Source organism: Schistocerca piceifrons, chromosome 4, assembly GCF_021461385.2.
Source record: "Schistocerca piceifrons isolate TAMUIC-IGC-003096 chromosome 4, iqSchPice1.1, whole genome shotgun sequence".
Lineage (NCBI taxonomy): Eukaryota > Metazoa > Arthropoda > Insecta > Orthoptera > Acrididae > Schistocerca > Schistocerca piceifrons.
In genome coordinates this window covers 273,241,006-273,264,053 of record NC_060141.1, presented here as the reverse complement: position 1 = coordinate 273,264,053, position 23,048 = coordinate 273,241,006, and the positions used below count along the sequence as shown (strand labels likewise).

The 23,048-nt window shown below is 39.5% G+C and overlaps 1 protein-coding gene across 1 annotated transcript in view; it reads right to left on the bottom strand.

Annotated features, from left to right (window-relative positions):
- The window catches only part of LOC124795157 (PC-esterase domain-containing protein 1A-like), a 262,282-nt gene that overhangs the window by 123,574 nt on the left and 115,660 nt on the right, over positions 1-23,048 (bottom strand). The window contains exons 3-4 of the mRNA XM_047259045.1: positions 19,462-19,541; positions 19,274-19,360 (exon numbers count right to left, since the gene is read on the bottom strand). Coding sequence (XP_047115001.1) covers positions 19,274-19,360; positions 19,462-19,541 — 167 coding nt within the window. The remainder of the gene's footprint in view (positions 1-19,273; positions 19,361-19,461; positions 19,542-23,048) is intronic.

Sequence of the window (23,048 nt, the reverse complement as noted above, 5' to 3'; positions counted from 1 at the left end):
TAAGGATGTAGAGGCTTATTTCACTAGGGGTAAGATAGATACTGCCTACAGGAAAATTAAGGAGACCTTTGGAGAAAAGACAGCCACTTGTATGAATATCAAGAGCTCAGATGGAAACCCAGTTCTAAGCAAAGATGGGAAACCAGAAAGGTGGAAGGAGTATATAGAGGGTCTATACAAGGGTGATGTACTTGAGGACAATATTATGGAAATGGAAGAGGATGTAGATGATGATGAAATGGGAGATACGATACTGCGTGAAGAGTTTGACAGGGCACTGAAAGACCTGAGTCGAAACAAGGCCGGGAGTAGACAACATTCCATTATAACTACTGACGGCCTTGGGAGAGCCAGTCCTGAAAAAACTCTACCATCTGGTGAGCAAGATGTACGAGACAGGCGAAATATCCTCAGACTTCAAGAAGAATATAATAATTCCAATCCCAAAGAAAGCAGGTGTTGGCAGATGTGAAAATTACTGAACTATCAGTTTAATAAGTCACAGCTGCAAAATACTAACGAGAATTATTTACAGACGAATGGAAAAACTGGTAGAAACCGACCTCGGGGAAGATCAGTTTGGATTCCGTAGAAATGTTGGAACACGTGAGGCAATACTGACCTTACGACTTATCTTAGAAGGAAGATTAAGGAAAGGCAAACCTATGTTTCTAGCATTTGTAGACTTAGAGAAAGCTTTTGACAATGTTGACTGAAATACTCTCTTTCAAGTTCTAAAGGTGGCAGGGGTAAAATACAGGGAGCGAAAGGCTATTTACAATTTGTACAGAAACCAGATGGCAGTTATAAGAGTCGAGGGGCATGAAAGGGAAGCAGTGGTTGGGAAGGGAGTCAGACAGGGTTGTAGCCTCTCCCCGATGTTATTCAATCTGTATATTGAGCTAGCAGTCAAGGAAACAAAAGAAAAATTTGGAGTAGGTATTAAAATCCAGGGAGAAGAAATAAAAACTTTGAGGTTTACCGATGACATTGTAATTCTGTCAGAGACAGCAAAGGACTTGGAAGAGCAGTTGAACGGAATGGACAGTGTTTGAAAGGAGGATATAAGATGAACATCAACAAAAGCAAAACGAGGATAATGGAATGTAGTCGAATTAAGTCATGTGATTCTGAGGGAATTAGATTAGGAAATGAGACACTTAAAGTATTAAAGGAGTTTTGCTATTTGGGGAGCAAAATAACTGATGATTGTCGAAGTAGAGAGGATATAAAATGTAGACTGGCAATGGCAAGGAAAGTGTTTCTGAAGAAGAGAAATTTGTTAACGTCGAGTATAGATTTAAGTGTCAGGAAGTCATTTCTGAAAGTATTTGTATGGAGTGTAGCCATGTATGGAAGTGAAACATGCACGATAAACAGTTTGGACAAGAAGAGAATAGAAGCTTTCGAAATGTGGTGCTACAGAAGAATGATGAAGATTAGGTGGGTAGATCACGTAACTAATGAGGAGGTATTGAATAGGACTGGGGAGAAGAGAAGTTTGTGGCACAACTTGACTAGAAGAATGGACCGGTTGGTAGGACATGTCCTGAGGCATCAAGGGATCACAAATTTAGCATTGGAGGGCAGTGTGGAGGGTAAAAATCGTAGAGGGAGACCAAGAGATGAATACACTAAGCAGATTCAGAAGGATGTAGGTTGCAGTAGGTACTGGGAGATGAAGGAGCTTGCACAGGATAGATTAGCATGGAGAGCTGCATCAAACCCGTCTCAGGACTGAAGACCACAACAACAACAACAACAACACATTCAGCAGTGTATCCATCAGTGAAATAATGAAGTTTCTTGATGCATGGGTAGTGTTCAGTCAAGCATTTAACCATTTCTTTGCGAGCAGCATTTACAGCTCCTACATCGTGCTCCATACCATCACTCATTAAGCAGTGGTTTACTAGTGCTATTTTCTTTTTCTCTTTTATCACAAACAGAATGGATTACATGGCTGCTTTTTGTCCAGTGGTAATAGTGGTTTTCATTGTGATTTACACAACTGTAGTTTTCAACAAAGTCCAATAACAGAATTTTTCTCGGGGGATTCGATTTTCTTTCAAATTTTTCTGGGACCTTGTCTGGCAAATAGTGCCTGTAATTCTGTTACCAACAAGTTGGTGTTTTCGTCAACAGCTGCATATTTCTTTATCATTTCTGTCTGATGGTCTGTCTTAATCCACTCCCTGTACTCAGCATCTTCGTAAGCTAATTTTTCTTTCAATAATTCTAACAATTTGTCATCACTGGAACAATTACCACAGTGACGAAGCAGGCAGGCACAGTTTTCAGAGACACATACAAAAAATTTTATGAATTCTGTGTGTTTCTTTAACATGTTCTACATCCAAAAGCAGTTTTACACTTTAGTGGATGTGGCACACACACCAAATGAGTCTTTGATCTTAGTGAACAAAATTTAGAAGAAGCATTGTTAATGTTTGGGTTCTCCCATTTACAACAGGAACATTGTTGCCTTAGGTTACAGAGGGTACACGATTTTTGCATACATAACGTTCTACTGAGAATAGAAGCTTTTGAAATGTGGTGCTACAGAAGAATGCTGAAGATTAGATGGGTAGATCACATAACTAATGAGGAGGTACTGAATAGAATTGGAGAGAAGAGAAACTTGCGGCACAACTTGACTGGAAGAAGGGATCGGTTGGTAGGGCATATTCTGAGGCATCAAGGGATCACCAATTTAGTATTGGAGAGCAGTGTGGAGGGTAAAAATCATAGAGGGAGACTAAGAGATGAATACACTAAACAGATTCAGATGGATGTAGGTTGCAGTAGGTACTGGGAGATGAAGAAGCTTGCACAGGATAGAGTAGCATGGAGAGCTGCATCAAACCAGTCTCTGGACTGAAGACAACGGCAACAACGTTCTTCTGATGCTAACTTTGTCTTTTGCTTCTGGTGACATTGGAGTACATTCATCATTTTTTTTAAATCAGTGACATACTTGACAACTTCATTAGCAATCATTTCCTTTCCTTTCCTTTCGGTTTAGGGAATGATAAAATATCCATTTTTGCTTTTAATTTCCTTGCCTGTCGAACTAGATACTCACTAACACTGAATTCTGGCATTATTTTTACTTTTGAAGAAGAGGGCTGAACTGAACTTTAAACCTGCATTTTTTTCTGATCTCCTTAAACTAACCACTTTTTCTTTCTTTAACAATATCAGGACATCAGAACCCTTGGCTTTCTTAACAGTTTCATCATCCATTTTATCTTCCCTACTGTCAGATAGGTCACTACTGTGATTTAATAACTGATACTCTGTTCTTCCAAAACATGTTTCACTTTATCTAGCTTCTGCTTGCCATAAGAGGCCTTGCTGTGATTTGAAATCTAAAGAAGTTTCAAGGGAGAGCATCTCAAATCATCTAAAGTTTCATTTGCATCCTTGATACTTTGATTTTTTAGTATTGGCCCACGAAATATCACCTCTGAGACTGCATCACTTTCATTTCAGTCACAGATCATTTTTTGTTCACAAAACGCAATCGAGAGATTGTATCAAGCAGTATGTTAAGTGTACCTTTAATGTGATTCAATTCTAATATACATTATTGTAACAACAGAATCCATCATATTAACTGACTGTGTTATAGTCTACTTTCCGTTATGAATACTAAGGCTTGGTGGTCTGGATGTATTAGTACTTTTGAACCCCATATTAGAATCTAAAATTTTCATAAATTCCGAACAATGAACACTACTCTTTCTCAGCAGAAGAATAATGGTTCAGGAGCCCAGATTCCTTGAAACAATTCGCAATCCATATCATATTCCAACACATACTTGCGTCATTGGAAGACTTAAAACTTTTGCCTCTAATAGTGCTTGTATAATATTATTAGAAGCTTCAGTTGTTCCTTCGTCCCAAATAGTTAGACCCTTGCTTCAACAAACTCATTAAGTCTGGATCATTCATAGCTTATCCTTTTATAAATAGCCTCTAATATCTGGCTAATACTTACAACAAAGATAACTGTTTTATATTCTACTTCAGGACATCCTCTTATGGTTTAAATTGTTGCCCGCGAAACGCAGAGATCCCGAGTTCGAGTCTCAGTTCAGCACACAATTTAATCTGCCAGAAAGTTTCATACCAGAGCACACTCCGCTGCAGAGTGAAAATCTCATTCTGGAAACATGCCCCAGGCTGTGGCCAAGCCACGTCTCCGCAGTATCCTTTCTTCCAGGAGTGCTAGTTCTGCAAGGTTCGCAGAAGAGCTTCTGTGAAGTTTGGAAGGTAGGAGATGAGGTACTGGCAGAAATGAAGCTATGAGGACGGGTTGTGGGTTGTGCTTGGGTAGCTCAGTCAGTAGAGCACTTGCCCACAAAAGGCAAAGTTCCGAGTTCGAGTCTCAGTTTGGCACACAGTTTCAATCTGCCAGAAAGTTTCAATTCATCACTTGCTTGGTTATGTTCCTTCCTTACAATGATATTAGCCATAACCATTAAATGAACATGTTTCATGTGTCTAATTCTAGAAGTTTTATAATTATTTGTCAAAGCTACTCTGTAGATATTATTCTCTCCTTTCCATACTATTCTAATTATTATTCAAGTCTAGTGACATTATTGTCAAGTAGCCATCTAAACCTAGAAGTACATTTAGGTTAAGATTCGGTACCATCAATAACATTTGGTGAAACGTAAAGGTATCATTTGTGATAGGTAACTGTTTTTTCCTTTGTTTTCCTTTATTGTCTGTTGTACCCACAAATGAACGCTTGTTACGGGTAATATCACATATGTTTATTTCTCATTGATAACATTAATTCTCCGAGATACTAAAGATATTTCACTACCTGAACTAAATCAAATCCACTTTTGTCCCTAAAATGTCACAAACACTATTGGCTTTACCTTCTTCTTCATCTTCACTAATATGTTCTTCCAGCAACCACTCAGACATAGAAATCAGTTGTGTGAGGGCTAATATCTTTTCCACCCAAGGGCCTATTACTCTACTGTTAAATTCTGGAGTCTGACATCTCCCTCAGGGGTGTATTGTTTTCCAGACTTGAATACTCCAAATTGTCTATCAGTGGTCCTATTTATACACCTACTGTCTTCATTATTAGGATTGAATACTGTATTTTTATCACTTCCTTGATTACCGTTCTGCTCTTTATCAGTAAACAATCAAATCTTTAAAGAACTGAACTCCCATGTAAGAAACAGCTTCAAGGTGTGATTACTTTACAAATGAGTTAATTTTTTCCATAATGGACATAAAAACGTAGGTGATAAAAAGTTTAGGAAAGTTTTGGAAGTCGCTAAGTGTTGCTATTTTCAAATATCAGATGAATCACATCCAGGTATTCATTCGTGCACTGTCAGTTATGCCTTAAGACAAACATACAGCTTCTAATTCTAATACTTAACTTATTGTATCAAAACTTTTTAACGTCAGATTATACCTCTTAATGAATAAACTATGACAGCATTTTAAAATTAGGCAATGATTCAGAAAACATGATTAAGAAATAACGATGATGAATGTATCCTTCTATTTTAAATTTAGGAATCTGTTTGGATATGTTTGTTGCACTTTCTAAATGTAATTCCTCTATTAAATCAAGTAGGAACCCACAATTGTCATTAAGTCTTTTTATTAACCTCGCCTCTTGTTTTATCTACTTCATCCCAGATCTTTTTTAAATCTGTCTGTTCTACCTGCCTCAGTTGATGAATGAGGTGTACTGACAAGATAATCAATGAAACTTCCTGGTAGATTAAAACTGTGTGCTCGACCGAGACTCGAACTCGGGACCTTTGCCTTTCGCGGGCAAGTGCTCTACCATCTGAGCTACCGAAGCACGACTCACGCCCGGTACTCACAGCTTTACTTCTGCCAGTACCTCGTTTCCTACCTTCCAAACTTTACAGAAGCTCTCCTGCGAACCTTGCGGAACTAGCACTCCTGAAAGAAAGGATATTGCGGAGACATGGCTTAGCCACAGCCTAAGGGATGTTTCCAGAATGAGATTTTCACTCTGCAGCGGAGTGTGCGCTACGCCATGTCTCCGCAATATCCTTTCTTTCAGGAATGCTAGTTCTGCAAGGTTCGCAGGAGAGCTTCTGTAAAGTTTGGAAGGTAGGAGACGAGGTACTGGCAGAAGTAAAGCTGTGAGTACAGGGCGTGAGTCGTGCTTCGGTAGCTCAGATGGTAGAGCACTTGCCCGCGAAAGGCAAAGGTCCCGAGTTCGAGTCTCGGTCGGGCACACAGTTTTAATCTGCCAGGAAGTTTCATATCAGCGCACACTCCGCTGCAGAGTGAAAATCTCATTCTGGAAGATAATCAATCTTTTCCTTGCTATGGCAGACAACACTGCACCCAATTCCCAACCATCAGGCAGTGCATGTGCTGTGTCACGACAGTTGAACATCTCATGGTCCACTGTGCGGACGGTGTTTCAAACCATTCCCTAACGGTATCAGTACAAGTCCCAATCGTACAGCAGCTTGCACCACACGACACACAACAATGTGTTGACTTCGCTCTACATTTTCACAAGGATTGAAGTTCTTGAGGGCTGGCCCTGGACAATCCTAATGACAAAGCTCATATTTCTGTGACGAGTTAGGTGAACACACAGAACTGCCGAGTCTGGGGATCTTCACCTCCTGTCACTTTGCATGAAGTTCGTATGTATGGCGAACATGTCACCATATGTTGTGGCTTCATGGCTACGTTCATCATTGGCCCATTCTTTTTTTAACAGGTTCACATTCAAGAACCAAAGACGTGCAGTGTGACTGACCAGCATTACTACAATATGCTTCGCCAGCATGTCATATCCACCCTACAGGAGAAAGACACGTCGAACTCAACAGTTTCCATGCAAGATGGAGCCCCACCGCACATACGAGGTGCATTAAAGTTCTAAGGCCTCCGATTTTTTTTATCCGGACTGGAAAGAGATAGAAACATGCGCATTGTTTTAAAATGAGGCTGCGTTCATTGTCAATACGTCCCAGAGATGGCAGCGCCGTACGGCAGATGGAATTTTACCGCCAGCGGCGAGAATGAGAACTGTTTTAAATACTTAAAATGGCGACGTTTTCCTTACTTGAACAGCGTGCAATCATTCATTTTCTGAATTTGCGTGGTGTGAAACCAATTGAAATTCATCGACAGTTGAAGGAGACATGTGGTGATGGAGTTATGGATGTGTCAAAAGTGCGTTCGTGGGTGCGACAGTTTAATAAAGGCAGAACATCGTGTGACAACAAACCAAAACAACCTCGGGCTCGCACAAGCCGGTCTGACGACATGATCGAGAAAGTGGAGAGAATTGTTTTGGGGGATCGCCGTATGACTGTTGAACAGATCGCCTCCATAGTTGGCATTTCTGTGGGTTCTGTGCACACAATCCTGCATGACGACCTGAAAATGCGAAAAGTGTTATCCAGATGGGTGCCACGAATGCTGACAGACGACCACACGGCTGCCCGTGTGGCATGTTGCCACGCAACGACAGCATGAATGGGACTTTCTTTTCGTCGGTTGTGACAATGGATGAGACGTGGATGCCATTTTTCAATCCAGAAACAAAGCGCCAGTCAGCTCAATGGAAGCACACAGATTCACCGCCACCAAAAAAATTTCGGGTAACTGCCAGTGCTGAAAAAATGATGGTGCCCATGTTCTGGGACAGCGAGGGCGTAATCCTTACCCATTTCTTTCCAAAGGGCACTACGGTAACAGGTGCAGCCTACGAAAATGTTTTGAAGAACAAATTCCTTCCTGCACTGCAACAAAAACGTCCGGGAAGGGCTGCGCGTGTGCTGTTTCACCAAGGCAACGCACCCGCACATCGAGCTAATGTTGCGCAACAGTTTCTTCGTGATAACAACTTTGAAGTGATTCCTCATGCTCCCTACTCACCTGACCTGGCTCCTAGTGACTTTTGGCTTTTTCCAACAATGAAAGACACTCTCCGTGGCCGCACATTCACCAGCCGTGCTGCTATTGCCTCAGCGATTTTCCAGTGGTCAAAACAGACTCCTAAAGAAGCCTTCGCCGCTGCCATGGAATCATGGCATCAGCATTGTGAAAAATGTGTACGTCTGCAGGGTGATTACGTCGAGAAGTAACGCCAGTTTCATCGATTTCGGGTGAGTAGTTAATTAGAAAAAAAATCGGAGGCCTTAGAACTTGAATGCACCTCATAGCTTGTGAAGTTCACCTGCATCCTCGTAAAACATTTGGGAACGATCAGATTATCCACTGATCATTTCTAAATGCATGGCCGGCACAATCACCTGATCTGACTCCCTGTGATTTATGGTTGTAGGCTACCTGAAGGACAGGGATTACCAGAGGAACATCCACATGATGCGAAGTGCCACTTATCAAAAGAGGTAGCCAGCATACCTACGGACATGCTTCATTTTACTGTGCAGAATGCAATACTGTGCTTTCAGACTCTTCTGGGCACTGATGGGCGCCATATTGAGCCCCTTTTGTAGCAGTAATGGTACCAGTATGTAACGATATGAAGTACCAAAGCACATTAAAAATGTTTCAATTGTACTGATTCTGCATTATTTCTCTTCCCCAAGTACTTGACATTAATGCTACCAAGTTTGGTACTCTTATCGTTATTAGTTTCCGTGTTATATGTTAAATAGGGAAATTTTAATTATAACCACCCAGCACTATTCTAGAATACTTCGCCTTCTCAAGAATTATGTGGAAATTATGTCTGCAGTGAAACAGATTGGTAGTTACTGACATCTCTCCAATCACTTTTCTTAAATAGGAGTTTGACAACAGCACATTTTAGTCTATCTGGAAAAATGCCGTGAGTTAATGATGCATTATGTATTTCAGAAAAGACCAGACTTACTATACAGGAATAAATTTTTAGTATTCTATTGGAAACACCACCAAAATGAAATGAGCTTTAATTGAGAGAATTTCAGATAGAGAAGTTGTTGATGCATTCGTATGATTGAATTTTATGAGAGTTACTTTTTGAACATATTGCTGTAATTTTTATCTTTAATCAGATAATGGCCTTGAACAGTCCATTTGATTTCTTTTGTTGTTGATATTACAGGCCTAGACTCTCTATGAGACATGATCCAGAGCCCTGTGTTGTGCTAATATGGTAAATAATATTAATATATTCTTGGTTATTGTTAGCTTTTATTCCATCAATCATTATTCATATGTCTTTACATGCAGTAGTGTGCACAAACAGTCATCCTGTTCCCAGAAGTCCTTCACAGGTCGTCAACTTGATTGAATACATCTTTTAAGTTACTTTATGAACCTTGTGTGGGAATGAGGTATAGACTAGTTATTTTGCTGTCCGTCAATCTGTTAAACCTTTATGTAATCTGGCTAAGTATGTAATAAAATAATGTAATTGGATAGACGAAAAAATCTACTCACCAAGCAAAAGTGAGAAACTACAACCACAAAACGGTTTAACTTATGCAAGCTTTCGGAGTCAGTGGCGCCTCCTTCATGCACAAGAGTTTAAGGGGAAGGAAGAAGGGTGAAGGAGAAGGACTGGAGAGGTTTAGGAAAAGGGGTCGAGTTTGGAAAAGTCCCCCAGAACCCCAGGTCAGGAGATAGTTACTGGACAGGATGAGATGGAAAGACTGATTGTTGGGGACTGCACCAGATGAGATTTGTAAACTTGAGAGCTTAAAGGTGGAAGACAGGGATTAGTAGTTAAGCATCGTGCCCAAGTCAATAAGATTGAAGAGCTAAGTGTATTGTGTATAATAGAGGTGGGATGGGGACACGAACAATAGGCAGGCCAGAAAATGAAAGAGGTAAAAAACTAAAATGGAGTGAGGAAAGTAGCAGTTACTTTGAAGTAATGCTAAGACATAAGGAATTAATGTAAATTAAGGACAGGTGGGTGGTGAGAACCAATGGCCTTTGGTGCAGAGCCGGGTGGAGGGTCTGAATCAGAAGCTCAGGCAGTTTTGCGACCGTCTTGGCTGCAGATTCCCTGACTTGCGCCATAGGGTGGTGGGGTTTCGGGTTCCGCTGAATAGGTCAGGAGTTTACTACATTCAGCTGGCGGCTACACGGGTAGCGGAGGCTGTGTGGCATGGACTGGGCGTTTTTTTTTTAGTTTAGAAGGCCTCGGGAAAGTACAGGGTGGGCTGCAATCTCAAAGGGTGCATGGCAAATACAGGACGTGCTTGGATCAAGGAACAGTCGGAATTGTAGTTGTAAATTCTTGTAGTTGTGCTGGGAAAGTCCCTGAGCTTCAAGCGCTAATAGAAAGCACAGAAGCTGAAATTGTTATAGGTACAGAAAGCTGGCTAAAGCCTGAAATAAGATCTGCAGAAATTTTTACGAAGTCACAGACGGTGTTCAGGAAAGATAGATTAGGCAGAATTAGTGGTGGAGTGTTTGTGTCTGTCAGTGGTGGTTTATCTTGTAGTGAAGTCCAAGTAGATACTCCGTGCGAATTGGTATGGGTGGAGGTTATACTTAACAGCTGAACTAAGTTAATAATTGGCTCCTTCTACCGATCCCCAGACTCCGATGATATAGTTGCTGAACAGTTCAGAGAAAATCTGAGTCTCGTAACAAATAAATACCCCACTCAAACAGTTATAGTTGGTGGGGACTTCAACCTTCCCTCGATATGTTGGCAAAAATACTTGTTCAAAACCGGTGGTAGGCAGAAAACATCTTCCGAGATTGTCCTAAATGCTTTCTCTGAAAATTATTTCAAGCAGTAGTCCACGAACCCACGCGAATTGTAAATGGTTGCTAAAACACACTTGACCTCTTAGCCACAAACAATCCAGAGCTAACAGAGAGCATCATGACTGATACAGGGATTAGTGATCATAAGTTCGTTGTAGCTAGGCTCAATACCATTTCTCTCAAATCCACCAGAAACAAACGCAAAATAATTTTATTCAAAGAAGCGAATAAAGTGTCACTAGAAGCCTTCCTAAGAGACAATCTCCATTCCTTCCGAACTGACTATGCAAATGTAGACGAGATGTGGCTCAAATTCAAAGATATAGTAGCAACAGCAATTGAGAGATTCATACCTCATAAATTGGCAAGAGATGGAACTGATCCCCCATGGTACACAAAACAGGTCTGAACGCTGTTCAGAGGCAAAGGAAAAAGCACGCGAAGTTCAGAAGAATGCGAAATCCCGAAGATTGGCTAAAATTTACAGAAGCGCGAAATTTGGCACGGACTTCAATGCGAGATGCCTTTAATAGGTTCCAGAACTAAGCATTACCTCGAAATTTGGTAGAAAATCCAAAGAAATTCTGGTTGTATGTAAAGTACACAAGCGGCAAGACACAGTCAATACCTTCGCTGCGCAGTGCCGATGGTACTGTTACCGACGACTGTGCCGCTAAGTTATTGAACGCATTTTTCTGAAATTCCTTCACCAAGGAAGATGCATGGAATATTCCAGAATTTGAAACACGAACAGCTGCTAGCATGAGTTTCTTAGAAGTAGATACCTTAGGGGTTGTGAAGCAACTCAAATCGCTTGATACGGGCAAGTCTTCAGGTCCAGATTGTATACCAATTAGGTTCCTTTCAGATTACGCTGATACAATAGCTCCCTACTTAGCAATCATATACAACCGCTCGCTCACCGATAGATCTGTACGTACAGATTGGAAAATTGCGCCGGTCGCATCAGTGTTTAAGAAGGGTAGTAGGAGTAATCCATCGAACTACAGACCAATATCATTGACATCGGTTTGTAATAGGGTTTTGGAGCATATACTGCATTCATTCAAACATTATGAATCACCTAGAAGGGAACTATCTATTGATACGTAATCAGCATGGTTTCAGAAAACATCGTTCTTGTGCAATGCAGCTAGCTCTTTATTCGCACGAAGTAATGGCCGCTATCGACAAGGGATCTCAAGTTGATTCCGTATTTCTAGATTTCCAGAAAGCTTTTGACACCGTTCCTCACAAGCGACTTCTAATCAAGCTGCGGGCCTATGGGGTATCGTCTCAGTTGTGCGACTGGATTCATGATTTCCTGTCAGGAAGGTCGCAGTTCCTAGTAATAGACGGCAAATCATTGAGTGGGTGACAATCTGAGCAGTTCTCTTAGGTCGTTCGCAGATGATGATGTAATTTACCGTCTAGTAAGGTCATCCGAAGACCAGTATCAGCTGCAAAGCGATTTAGAAAAGATTGCTGTATGGTGTGGCAGGTGGCAGTTGACGATAAATAACGAAAAGTGTGAGGTGATTCACATGAGTTCCAAAAGAAATCCGTTGGAATTCGATTACTCGATAAATAGTACAATTCTCAAGGCTGTCAATTCAACTAAGTACCTAGGTGTTAAAATTACGAACAACTTCAGTTGGAAAGACCACATAGATAATATTGTGCGGAAGGCGAGCCAAAGGTTGCGTTTCATTGGCAGGACACTTAGAAGATGCAACAAGTCCACTAAAGAGACAGCTTACACTACACTCGCTCGTCCTCTGTTAGAATATTGCTGCGCGGTGTGGGATCCTTACCAGGTGGGATTGACGAAGGACATCGAAAGGGAGCAAAAAGGGGCAGCTCGTTTTGTATTATCACGTAATAGGGGAGAGAGTGTGGCAGATATGATACGCGAGTTGGGATGGAAGTCATTAAAGCAAAGACATTTTTCGTTGCGGCGAGATCTATTTACGAAATTTCAGTCACCAACTTTCTCTTCCGAATGCGAAAATATTTTGTTGAGCCCAACCTACATTGGTAGGAATGATCATCAAAATAAAATAAGAAAAATCAGAGCTCGAACAGAAAGGTTGGTTTAGGTGTTCGTTTTTCCGGTGTGCTGTTCGGGAGTGGAATGGTAGAGAGATAGTATGATTGTGGTTCGATGAACCAACTGTCAAACACTTAAATGTGAATTGCAGAGTAATCATGTAGATGTAGATGTAGCACTAGTTCCCACCTGGGAAGTAGTGAGAAGATGGTGTCTCAGTGAAGAATCCAGATGGCACGTGTGTTGAAACAAGCACCAAGCTCACGACTGTCATGTAATTGAGCATGCTCTGCAACAAGATATTGTGTGTTGTCAATATACACCCTCTGCCTACGCCTATTCATCCTGACAACTGGGTGGTAGTCATGCCGATGTAAATGGCTAAAAGAGTGTTCACACAACAGCTGGTATATGGAATGTCATTCCACAGGTAGCACTCCTTTGATAGCATAGGTTTTGCCAGTTACAGGGTTCGCATAGGTGGCAGTAGGAGGGTGCATAGGGCAAGTCTTGCAGCAGGGACAGTCACAGTGGTAGGAGCCATACAGTAGGGAGATGAGTGTATCATCTGACAAGGATAATGCAGAGATTGGGATGGTGATGAAAAGCTATTGTAAGTGTGGTGCGCAAAATCTCCGACAGAATGGATCTCATGTTAACAGGATCTTCCATTGGTTCTTGGTAGAACAATGTTATAATAAATGAAAACCACCAGTTTGCTTTTGTTCTACAATATTACTTCTATTGTGTTAACCGGTTTTCGGCTTACAAGGCCATCTTGAGACATTTACTGAGTATTATCACCAAAGAAGTTGCAATGTTTGCAAACAACATTGGAAGAGAAGTAACACATCTAGATCGAAGCAGAAACATACATTAAGTAACATCTTTGACAGTGTGGTGGTAATGCAATGAAGAAGTAAAAAATTGAAAAGTAAATTAATAAAAATGGAGTACAACGGAAAAACTTTAACAGAACATAGGAAGCATGCCTACATAACAATTTCAATTAATAAACAAAACTAATAAAAAAATAAAATAAAATTAGTACTTGAAAAGGCTACACCAGGAGGTATAAAATGGAGAGTGATACACAAACCAATTAAAAGAAGAAACAAGTATCAATGTAACTAAAGAATACATAAGGAACATTATCAATATCAATAAGATAAAGAGAAATAATCAAATGAAAGAAAATGGAGGCATTTGAGAGAACATACAGTAAATGCAATCTTTGAGAGTGTGGTGGTACTGCACTTTAACATTATATTCAAAACTGTGGCTATGTAACAGTTTGCATTAAATAAATAACCAATTAAAATATAAACAATATTTGATGAGACAACTACAAGAGGTGTTAAAAATGGACAGTAATACAAGTACCAGTTAAATGAAAGCCTTAACAATTGAATCTACAGCCTATATGCAATACATAGACAACTTCAATAAAACAAAAGAACTTGATGAATACAGGAAAATGGGAATATGCTGGAACAGACAGTGTGGGAAGTAATGAGCAACAGAGATGATTATATGAAGCTTAGGAGAGGGGAGGTGTTGAGCAGTGTCTGGTCATTTAGGATTACATCTGGACTATGAACAATATGTTTGTTAATTTCCAGGGCTTTGTTTGCTAAGTGAAATACATACGACACTGGCTGGTAGTTGTGACCCTCACTCAGTACATGCTCCGCAAATTAGGAGTCAGAATTCTGCAACCTTCAACTGTGTTCATGTTCCGCCAGCCTAGTTGCTATGTCTCTGCCTGACTGACCGATAAATGTCTGAAGATGGCCTTGTAAGCCGAAATCCGGATAACACAATAAAAGTACTATAGTAGAACAGAAGCAAACTGGTGCTTTTCATTTATTAGAATGGATCTCATTTCAGGGCACAATTTTAGAAAGTCATGGCCTTGTCAAAGTAGTTGATTAATACACTCAAGAGCAGGATAGTACTAAATGACAACTGGTGTGCTCCACAGTTATTTTTTTGGAGGGCTTTGCAGTACCAGGATCAGAAGCACTGGCCTGGGAAATCTGCTTTTAAACTAGATTAAGTCCAGTGAGGGCTGAGGTGAGAACGGCGGTGTACTGCTGTAAAGAAGACTGCATCTGAACAAATGTGTTTGCTTTGAATACCAGGGTTGTGTGGGAAGGAATGTTTGACACAGAAAGGATGACGACTGTCAAAATGTAAGTACTGTTTTTAATGTGGACAGAAGTATGTAGCTGGACTTTGGTGAGGATGAGATCAACATCTTCCCACGATGTTTTAATTTTATTATAAATTGCCTGGTGCATGTTCCATTTTAGCGAGTTTTAACAGGTTCTTTTACTTTTTATTATTCTGATGATGGAAGCCTGACTTCCGAAACGCATCAATCTTAGTGTTTTACACTATAAACAAGTGGTGGAGCCGATATATTTTTTAACATTGCATTCACAACCACAACCTCTCATCCAGTATGGATAAAATCTAAGGCAGATAAACTTCGGTGGGTGCTTTGAAGTCAAATACTACAGGATGGCCAGGGTGATTGGGATTGTTGATCTTAGGAAGAAGATAAAAGGTGTGGCTGCATGGTTTGGGTGGGGTAAGGAATTCTATGGATTGAGTTGTAAGTCCTTTTGAGAGGCCTGAGGTTTTTAGGAGGGACTGCAGGTCAGTTTGAATCACAGGAATGGGATCTTAATGGCAGCAGTTACATACTCCTGTCTGTCAAGTACTGCAGTGGTAGGTTCTTTGCCTGATGAGAGGATAATGATTGATGCTTCAGCTTTTAGGAAACGTAGAGCCTGGAGTTCTGCAGAGGACAGGTTAATGTCATGTTGTGGAGGAAGGGTTGTGAAGCAGTGCTGGATGTAAGAAAATCTTGAAAGGCTGTAAGGGATGATTTTGAAGTAGTGGTCGTGGCTCAAATTGGGATCATGCTCGGAACTGTTCAAGGCAGGGTTCAATATCAGGTTTGCTGTAGGAAAGGACTTGGGATCATGTTGCAAAGTGATATTTCCAGCTGACATTATGTGTTAAGGGACAGTTGGTCCTTCACCAAAGTAGCACAATTAAATTCTGTAATAATGTTTAGCATAATAATGTTTAAGAATGCAAAAATTTTTAAATATTTCGATTTGGGGTTAACGTGTCTTTCTTGGTTAATGAGGGGACAATAACTGATCAAGTTTATGCCATTTTTTTTTTTTTCGCCCACCTTGCAACTAAAATTACTTGGTCTGCATCCTCATACTAGTTGCGCTTATGCAAGCAAGCCACCTAGTCAGTTTCAATTAATGAAAGTTAAGGTTTCTACCTTGATTATAGTTTCTCACTGTAATTTCAGCACATTTTATTCTCAAGTGTTTCTCTTTCCGGGGTTAATACTGTTAAGCTCGGCAGAAATTTCTTTTTATCTGATTTATTTCATGTGAAGTGGGCTAATCAGATCCATGGTGTAGCTGCAAGATCAGACACTTTTTCGGAATGAAGAGTTACTAGTTCACTCAGTTATCTTACATATTATTTACTGTTGTGAACGCCTTCCCCCACATCACTGCATAGCAAGCTACCCACTGTGGTGCGCACATACCAGTTTGCCAAGGACGTTGCGATATCTGACAGGTGATCGTGACTGTTATCTCAGTGTAAACCAGAATGTTCTTATTTCAGTTTGCTTATATGCATGAGAATTTTCACTCTGCTTTTTCTGTTCTCTTGAATACCATGCTTTCTGGAATAAGAGTCTTAACATATTCCTTATGAACTTCAAGAACATTTATTCGGTACAAGCTCCGTAAACTTATGTGGACAACTTGCTTACGTGTGGAATTTCTGCATTCCTTCAAATATCATAAATTTTTCAAATTCATAGTCTGAGCCCAATAACTGCTTGGAACCGGGTATCCAGTTACAAGTTTTACCCCCCATTATTCTGACTTATTTCCTTTCATTGCATTACAGACTGTCTCCGATCATGATCATTGAGTCAGGTGTTAAGAGTACAAAGGAAATTTTAATTGTTAGCAAAGACTGTCAAACTCATTAAATGACGCAACAAAGTGAACTTTAGTTCGAGTCTCGGTCCGGCGCAGTTTTCATCTGCCAGGATGTTTCATATCAGCACACACTCCACTGCAGAGTGAAAATCTCATTCTGGCCTACTATAGTAGCTCACGTTACGATCATGTATTGATGTGTCAGACATATCGAGCTACTCTAACGAGCAGAGGATTCTGTATAACAGTTCCAACTGCAGTGTGATCACACCTTCTGTTATATTACTCCTCATTTAATCTGTGTGCACAAATGTAACACACAGTCTTTTCTACTGTATTTATCCAAATTGCTCCTCATACTGCCACTGCCTGACAGACGCTCTGAATTATCTAACTGATCTAACGACCATCTACTTCAGTCCATCGATAAACTTTTAGACCATAAGCAGGGGCAGTTTACTATCGACCATGCCTCTACAGACATTTCTGAAAGATACATTAAAGAGTGTGTAAATGGCATCACCATACCAAGTACAATTTCTGTTCCTCTTAGCCTGTCCTCATTGGAGTAGCTATATCTACCACATACAAGAAAGGGTATTTTAAGCAATTAAGATCACCACCACCTATTGTCACCGAGCAGCAAGTGTCAGATTAATACCACAATTAAGATGTGTGGCAGCAATAATGAGAATGTACTGTTGTAAAGAAATGGCCTTCCATTAGTTTTAAGATGTAGAAACATGTTATTTATTGACTACTATTTCCATGGTGTAAGTAAGTATTGTAGTTCAGAGTAATGTTTTTCTTTTGAACCGTAATTGGAACCTAGTATGTTCACCGTCAAGGAAGAGTTCAGTAAAGTGATTAATATTGCAATTTATAACTGTGATTCATTTTTATAGTATTTCAGAGTAAATGTGATACAAGGATTGACAACCTGTACATGGGAGTGTTGTAGTTCTTATCAACTTTTCACAGTACCATAAACTTTATTCCTTTTACCGGCACATAAGTGAAATCAGCTGTTAAAGAGTGTAGCAATCCTTTAAATACCTCCTAGGCTGGTCAGGCCTCCTCCACCCCCCCCCCCCCCCCCCACCCACTCACTTCTGAAATCTTTCCTCGTGAACTCCAATTTAAGTATCCCTTCAATGAAGTTTTACAGACCTGCTGCCAATAACATGTGAGGTCTGGCTACCACATCTGTCACCGGCATGCGACAGCCCTGTGCTGTCTTTGTCAGCACCAAGACTCCATCACTGCAATAGGGACCGTTGCTACACTGTGACACCACCATAGGAGTTATCCTTCCAACATTCTGCATTATAGTAGTCCTCTTGGCCTCAGATCTATGGTATCCTCGTGCTCAGCACTTCTACTCTGCTCCAGGATTCTAACTTCACTCATCCTGCAATCACAACCTGATCCTCACAGTCTCTCTTTCCTCTGTTCTGTCAGCCCTCCCAAATCTCTCCCTCTCTGGTGCACCATCTTTACTCCTACATTACTTGTATTAAATCATGTAAATAAAAAGTATAAATAATGGCAGGAAAGGAAGAAATGGAACAAAGGAAAGCAGCACCAAAAGACCTGCACTGTTCATGCACAGCTCTGTATGCTAAAACCAAAATGCTACTATATACATTTTCCAAATTAAACGTGTAACTGTATTAGCTACATGGGACTACAAACTCAGTTAGAAGCAGATATTTCACAATTCTTTTGTGAAATTTAATTCAACACAAAAGCATAATTTAAGCTACTGATCCCAATAAATGTATCCTGTACAACAATGTTGCATGAAAAACAAATGGTCAGAAGTTAAACACAGTACTAACCTTTTTCTTTTACTGCATTGTAACAAAAGAGCAAATAGGGGTACAAATTTTTAACATTTGGATTACACAGTCAGACATACAATAACCTATAATCACATTACACAATTAAAAATGAATAAACGTGCAAATCAAATTAATGCATTTTACATGTGATCCAATATGCCTTCTACAACAAATGATCGTGATATTGTCTGCAAGTATGGTATTTATTCCCAAGTAAGATTAGACATCCCATTTCTTGTGCATCAGCTTTCTCCATATATCTCCTTTGCAATATTAGAGAGAGAGTATGGCAACAGAATTAGTTGTCTTCCACCCAACATGTGAAAGATTAGTTCAGATGTGAAAGATTAATTTAGATTGTCAGAAGGGAAAGGTTAATTTAGATTGTCAGCAGGGAAAGATTAATTTAGATTGTCAGAACTGTAAACTGTGCAGTATAATTAACATCCTACCAGATTTCCACGATCTTTAAAAGATTTAAAAGAATGATTTTTGGAACTGTGTTCCAAAAAACTTTTAAAAAACAAGCAACCACAACATGTAATATTGGAAGAAATCATGATGAGTTCATGCCCTACAAACCTGTGTACTACAATTTTTTTGAAGTCAACAACAACCTGCTTTCCTTCCTTAGTGAAAGAATTATGTAAGTTACTGCTTACCTTAAATTCTCGAACTTCCTCGTAATTCCTGCCTCGCATAAGAAATTCTCCTTTTAATAAACTGTCTCCCATGAATGATGGCTCCAGCTTAAATAAAAAGTAATACGTGTGGAAGAAGGCAGTAACAACATTTGAGTACTACAAATAGCAAATTACAAGGAACAAACCGAATAAGGTGTGATACCTACCTTCCTCTTCAACACCTGTTGAGTAATTAAGGTATTGCTGTTCCACAACCAAACTAAGTCTTTATACACTGCACGAGTATCTGAAATACAATTAAATTGTTTCATTCTACTCACATTTTTATATTAAAAGTTTCAATATACATGATTAACTACTGGTTTATTTTTTGTGACAAATATTTGCAGCAATTTTCAAAACCTGCTATGGTGTAACTATTAGATCAGCTATGAGACAGGTGAATTTAATTCAGTTTATGTGAGTTCTATATTGCAAAGCAATTTCCTTTTACACAAAGATACTGTTCAGTTCATTCCACACATACTTTGGCATGTAAATTTGCGACAATACTGCAAGAGAGGGAAAAATCTGACCCATACTACTTACAACTGCTACATTATTATCAACATTGTGTTTCACTAAAATTTATTATACACAATATAGTTTATAGACTGTTAATGACAATAGAGTAAACAATTCTCGAAGCAACATTTTCTTTGATAAAATATTTGGAACTTATGAACCACAAAACCATGTGATCTTCAAAATTCAACTCCCACTAATAATTCTGTGTTACTATAGCACTGACATGCATCAAATGAAATCTTTCATTCACCACTTTACAACGAACACCTTGTTTTTTTCCCAAAAAACAGTTTTTTAAAAGGTTATAAACAATCAAAACTTTCCTGTTACATTTTAATCCTAAAAGGCAACTATTTCTAAATTCAGATAGAATAGATTTGTAGCTCCATTTTTCTGTTTCCAAGACTACATTACTTTCTTAAAATAACATGTTAGTTAAGCAGCTATTTAAATTATAAATCGAAAGGTGATACACTTGTATTTGGCTCTGAGCACTATGCGACTTAACATCTGAGGTCATCAGTCTCACTTGTCTTTGTCACCTACCTAATTCTCATTCATTATCTCATTAACACTTTGAGGTAGATCCATCATCAGATCTGTGGTATGAAACATACAGTGAAAGACAAGATATTAAAAGGCATAAACCACAGCACAGCAGTCAAGGTGAGAAATAAATCTGTCAAAAACAGTACAAAATACTATGTCGCCTCCTACCACACTCTGTAACATCCTTAGTGCCCAAACTGACACAAGCAGATCGATATGGCACAAAGTAAACACTTTTGCCAGTAGGTGGCATTTGTAACAGTGAGCATACGACAATAGGCAAACTGTTGTAGGACAATATGTAGTAAAAAAAATTACTTAACAGACATTGTAGTTAATAAAGGTATCATATTATAACACAGACGCAGCTGATACATTCCAAGCTGCTATATTCTGAACATAGGAAAATGAAGCAGTTCAATTTACAAATTTCATCTAAAATATTAAAAGCTATGTTATGCGGAACATTAGAGTTACAAATAACTCAATAAATAAAAACCTTAAAAATGTGGAAAGAATAGAGGGGGTACATTTCTTACTATTACATGGAACCATTGTCAATCACAGTCAAGTAGCAGTTAATGGTTGTGGCACTGAGATTGGCCATTAAAATTACACTACAAAAATTGTCATGAATTTCTGTAACAAATTCCTACCAATAAAATCGTATTCATGATAATTTGATAAAATTTTGAGGAAGTGAACTAGGAATGTTAGAGGAATTCATCAAATTGGTCCAATTTCCCTTTCTTTTAATTACTTTACCTTTAATGATAAGTTACATCACTGTCCATCACTAATTTGTATCACATGATCGGCTAGAAAACAAGGAAGTCTACCAGGCAATTTTAGTGCATTTGAGGAATCCTGTGTGCAGGAAGAGACCTGAATTGTTGAAAAACCACACTTGGATGTTGTTTCGTGATAATGCACTGGTTGCTTCTCTTCTGCAGGTATCTGGCAAAACTTCAGGCTCCTGTTGTACCCCATCCACCCTATTCTCCAGACGTAGCCCCATCAGACATTTTACCATTTCCCAAACTTAAAACCATGCTGAAAAGATGTTATTCAAAAAGCAATGCAGCAAGAGATCTGCATCCCATATTAGAAAGCACATTCCAAAAGTAAGAGAAATGTTGGGAATTGTGTATTGCATATGGAGGTGACCAATTTGAAGGGAACAGTGCTTAAAATGCAGTACAATGAGTTGTAAGAAGTTATAAGCAAAGTTAAGTCTTTTTTGAACATGCCTCATATAATTTACTTGAAAATAACTTTCCAGTTTTCATCCTAAAATTTCGCAAAGTGTTATCTTATACCATACACATGTGGGAAATATTATTACCTTATTTTAAGGCAATGAAGATCAAATCACAGGTCTGCCATCACCTTAAAAGCTTCGCAACTATGTACAAGGTTCACCACCAAGACTCAAAGAAAACCAAGTGCTCAATTCTTGACTTTTCAGCGAGGAAGTCAGATAAATTAGCAGTTGCTGGTGTCTATCACGAACTCACTCACACAGAGGGTATCATTAGCCAAGATTCCTGTCACTCTTCAAAGTGTAAGTATTCTTGTTTTTGTTTTTTTACATAAACTCAAAAAATGAAGCTCTACTGATGAGTGTTCAAATGGCTCTGAGCATTATGGGACTTAACTTCTAAGGTCATCAGTCCCCTAGAACTTAGAACTACTTAAACCTAACTAACCTAAGGACATCACACACATCCATGCCCGAGGCAGGATTCGAACCTGCGACCGTAGTGGTCGCGCGGTTCCAGACTGTAGCGCATAGAACCGCTCGGCCACCCCGGCCGGCTGCTGATGAGTGTGAACTTTGTATTACTACCCCAGTTGGTCAACCCAATGGATAAAAAACAACAAATGCATTGAACTTGCTCCATTCCATTCTTTCAGTAATACCCACAAATAACTGTCTCTGATACTAAAAGAAGAAAAACGGTAATATGTATGACATGTGAGACATGGCAGAGAGAGAGACTTTTTTTCACATTCACATTCATTTCTGAACATAACAATAGGCAACTTCTTAAGTTGATGAACTGAATAATTTGTTGGAGAACGTATTAATTTATTAATGCAAGCTGCATCTAAATTAGATGTTTGTTCTAGACTATGGGAATTTTTATTGAGTAGTGCACTGCTATCTAGGGTGGCATTCAAAAGCCATGTTTGCCCATTGTCACAGGAGGTGGAGAGGTGCACACGCAGGAGACGCGAATCTGCTATATGTGCAGTAGAAAGATCCCAGAGAGTGCAAAAAGTGAGACGTTTCATGTTCTAGAACCTTTGAGTTGACATACTTTCATCAAAACTAATATTAAGAAGCAGTTTTACAGGAATGCCATCCTGTAGCAACAGCATGTTGGACTCACACATAGCTCTGGCGGGGGGAATGTAAAAATATGGTTTCTAGTAAACACATCAACTGTAAAATTATTACAAGTAATGCTCAGATCCTCCCCCCATGAACAATGGACCTTGCTGTTGGTGGGGAGGCTTGTGTGCCTCAGCGATACAGATGGCCATACCGTAGGTGCAACCATAACGGAGAGGTATCTGTTGAGAGGCCAGACAAATGTGAGGTTCCTGTCTGGATGATTGACTGATCTGGCCGTGTAACACTAACCAAAATGGCCTTGCTGTGCTGGTACTG